This window comes from Pongo abelii, chromosome 18, assembly GCF_028885655.2.
Source record: "Pongo abelii isolate AG06213 chromosome 18, NHGRI_mPonAbe1-v2.0_pri, whole genome shotgun sequence".
In the NCBI taxonomy this organism is placed as follows: Eukaryota; Metazoa; Chordata; class Mammalia; order Primates; family Hominidae; genus Pongo; species Pongo abelii.
The window spans coordinates 224153-227687 of record NC_072003.2 but is presented as its reverse complement, the minus strand read 5'-3'; the positions used below and the strand labels follow the sequence as shown (position 1 = coordinate 227687).

Genomic DNA, 3535 nt, shown 5'->3' with positions numbered 1-3535 from the left:
GTATACACACCATTCTAACCTCTTTATTTTCATTATTAGAAATTATCCTCATTTTAGGCCGGGCGCGGTGGCTCACGCCTGTAATCCCAGCACTTTTGGGAGGCCGAGGCAGGTGGATCACGAGGTCAGGAGACGAGACCATCCTGGCTAACATGATGAAACCCCGTCTCTACTAAAAATACAAAAAATTAGCCGGCCGTGGTGGCAGGCGCCTGTAGACCCAGCTACTCGGGAGGCTGAGGGAGGAGAATGGCGTGAACCCGGGAGGCGGAGCTTGCAGTGAGCCGAGATCGCACCACCGCACTCAAGCCTGGGCGACAGAGCGAGACTCCGTCTAAAAAAAAAAAAAGAAAGAAATTATCCAATTATCCTCATTTTTTTTTCAGTCGAGCTCTCCATGGTGCTGATATCCTTGGTTTTTAAGAAATTATCCTCATTTTTTTTTCAGTCGAGCTCTCCATGGTGCGGATACCCTTGGTTTTTTCAGTTAGTCCTGATGATGGACACCTGGGTTTTCAGGTCTTTAGCAAATGAGATGCTCCGGTGGTCTTGCGCCCCGGGCTGGCTCCCTCTGCCCTGGATGAGGGGTGCCCAGTGGAGGAGGGGCGCCTGCAGTCTGATCAAACTCTTGGATTTTTTCCTATCAGGGAGGTGAGACATGGATCTCAGTGAGGTTTTTTATTTTTGTGTAGTTTAACTTGCGTTTCTCTTATGAGTGAGGCTCAGCCTCTTCTCCTGTCTCATTTCTGTGAACTGTGATCTGACTGTCTTTATCACGTCTGTAACCCCCACTAGATTGTCAGCCCCACGGGGTAGAGGGCTTTCTTTATTTCAGCTGCGGTATCCATAGCCTAGAAACATGCCTAGTCTGTCTTATGCCCGGTAAATGTTTCATTGAGGAATGGAAGAAGGAATGAGTGAGCGCAGACGCCCATCACTCCCCTCTTCGTCCTGATCGTTCTGAAATCAGGAAATAGTACACATTCGGCAGAAATAAAGAAGGAAGACCACGGAGGTCCCAGGGAGAGCCGCGGTGGGTGGGCGCCAGCACTGCTCCCCCTTCCGCAAAGGCCTAACTGCACCCCTTCTCCACCACGCCTGGGTCCCGAGTGCCCCCCGCTGCCGCCCCGGGAGCTGCACATCCCTCTGCCTCTTAGAGATCCTGGGGTCGGTGCAAGGATCCCTGCGGCCCAGCAGTGGCCCCGAGACAGCCGGGGCGCCCTCCTCCCGCTCCGCCTCCCCACGCGCCCGCCGCCCAGGGACAACAGAGACCGGGTGGACGCTGCTTCGTTCATTGGTTTATTGGCGCATTACGCGGTAAGTGGGGCTGGGGAACCTCGAGGACGGGGGAGGGGCCGCAGCCTGTCCTGGGGGTCCCGGAGGCGGCGCTCAGCGGTACTTCTCGGTCAGGACAGAGGATACGACCGATAGGAACTTGTCCCAGGCGGCGTGGGCCTCGGCCGTGAAGTCGGCGGGGAAGCGCGCGGCCAGGGTGACCAGCAGGCAGTGGGACAGGAGCTGGGGGCGGGGCGGCTCAGTGCGGGGCGGGGCCTAGCCCGGGCCCCGCCCCACGACCCCAGCCAGCCCCGCCCCGCGACCCCAGCCAGCCCCGCCCCGCCCCGCCCCGCGACCCCGCCCCGCACCGCCCCGCACCGCTCCCCGCGCACCGCTCCCCGCGCACCGCGCCCCGCGCACCTTGAAGTTGACCGGGTCCACGCGCAGGATGTAGGCGTGCAGCTCGCTCAGCTTGGACAGGGCGCCGCCGATGTTGTCGATGCTCTTCACCGCGTCGCCCACGGCGGCCACCACCTTGGAGCCGTGCGCGCGCAACTGCGCGGACCCCGGGTGCAGGTCGAAGTGCGGGAAGTAGGTCTTGGTCTGCGGGTGGCTGAGGAAGAGCCTGGGACGGGGGGCGGGGGCCGTGAGCTCCCAGAAGCGCGGCCTCCCGCCCACGGCCCACGGCCCACGGCCCACGCGCCCTGCGGCCGTCTCCGAGCACCAGGACACATCTGCGACCCCGCAGCAGGCCCCAGCCCCTCCTCACGGTGCCCGGGTGCCCAGGCAGCTGCCCCTCCCAGGCTGCCCTGGGCTAGAGGCCCCCCAGGCCCCTGCAGCTCCCGGCTGATCACCCTGCTTCCAACGGGTTCTGTGCAGCCTGGTCCCCAAGTCTCCCGCCCTCCGCCTCCAGCACGCCTGGTGCCCCCAGCCCCTCCACCGTCTCCTCTGGCCACAAGACTTCCCTCCCAGCCCCAGACTGGGTTGCCCGCCACCCCTTCTGCAGGCTCATGACCTCCCAGCAGCGTTCCAGGGAAGGAAAAGCTCCCTGGCCCCTCCCAGGGGATCAGATGCTGGGACTTTGACGCTGGGACAGTGCCTTGATCCCAGATGCTGGGACTTTAGAGGCTGTAGTGCCCTGGCTGCCCTGTAAGGTCCTTCAGGCCTGGAACGAAACCTTTCACCCTCTGCTTGTCAGAACCTGGGCCTGTGCCTGCCCAGGTCTCAGCGAGCCCAGATGCTTGTGCAACTCCTAATCGTACCCTCCTTACCCTGCTCTTCTCACTGAGAGGGAACGCTATCTGTCCCCATTGTCCCCTCCTCACTGTCCCCTCTTCACGGTTCTCTCCTCACTGTCCCCTCCCCAAGGTCCCCTCTTTACTGTCCCCTCCCCATGGTGCCCTCCCCACTGTCTCCTCACCATGGTCCCCTCCCCTCTGTCCCCTCTCCACCGCCCCCTCTCCACTGTCCCCACTCACATACCTGGCCTCCCACCCAGTCCCTCTGGCCGTCCGGTCTGACACTCACCTCTCCAGAGTCTCGGTGCCGATGGTGTCGGCCTGCGTGGAGATCTTGGCCCACATGGACACAATGATGGTCCTCTCGGTCTTGGTCAGAGACATGGCGGCAGGGTGGGCGGCTGCACTGGAGTTGGGCCTGCTCAGGACTGGCCTTGGTAGTGCTCAGCCCCCAGGGTCCCCGTATATACAGGGAGCTGGGCCCAGCCAGGCTGTGGCCATTGGTCAGGTGAGGGGAGGGGGCTGCAGGGGTGGTGTTTCTTATCAGATCCAGTGACAAAGGGGCCCTCAGGGTCTGGTGGGTCTGGGGTTTGGGGGCTATCACTCCTGTTCCTCTCCTGTGGCCTTAGAGGGGGTGTTGGCCAGAGTCTGACCACAGAGTCTAGGAGCGATAGGGGCCCCACCCTCCCAAGAGGTCACTCCTGCATTTGCAGTCCAGTTCTGCACCGTCCTTATTCATTTCAGAATCATGACTTGGGGGAAACCAGAGGAGCAGGGCCGAGTAAGCAGCCTCCTGGGACCATGCCCCATGGTCGGCTGACACTGACCTCAGGCAGCCCTGCCCAACCACATGCCAGTACCCTTCCCCTTTGTTTCTGGATTCCTGGGTTTCCTCCAAGAAAGCAAGGGTTACGTCCACCCAGCACTGAGGGGAGATGTACTGGGTCTGTCCCCCGACAAGCAGGAGGAGGCAGCAGGTCCAGGGACAAAGGAGAATTCACCTAATGTCATGTGCTAATAGG

The 3535-nt window shown here is 61.6% G+C and overlaps 1 protein-coding gene across 1 annotated transcript; it reads right to left on the bottom strand.

Moving 5' to 3' along the window:
* Positions 1 to 1243: 1243 nt before the first annotated feature.
* Positions 1244 to 3202, bottom strand: HBZ (hemoglobin subunit zeta). The gene is made up of 3 exons (XM_024233297.2): positions 2803 to 3202; positions 1696 to 1900; positions 1244 to 1518 (listed from the first exon to the last, which is right to left on the bottom strand). Exons 1-3 carry the CDS (start codon positions 2895 to 2897, stop codon positions 1390 to 1392), a joined length of 429 nt encoding a protein of 142 aa, XP_024089065.1. The 5' UTR covers positions 2898 to 3202; the 3' UTR covers positions 1244 to 1389.
* Positions 3203 to 3535: the final 333 nt, after the last annotated feature.

Excerpts from the sequence above, each read along its gene's own strand:
- HBZ (XM_024233297.2), bottom strand. The coding sequence starts at position 2,897 with ATGTCTCTGACCAAGACCGAGAGGACCATCATTGTGTCCATGTGGGCC. Across the intron at positions 1,901-2,802 it reads GGCACCGAGACTCTGGAGAG|GCTCTTCCTCAGCCACCCGC; the intron begins GTGAGTGTCAGA and ends CCCCCGTCCCAG. Across the intron at positions 1,519-1,695 it reads TGGACCCGGTCAACTTCAAG|CTCCTGTCCCACTGCCTGCT; the intron begins GTGCGCGGGGCG and ends CCCCGCCCCCAG.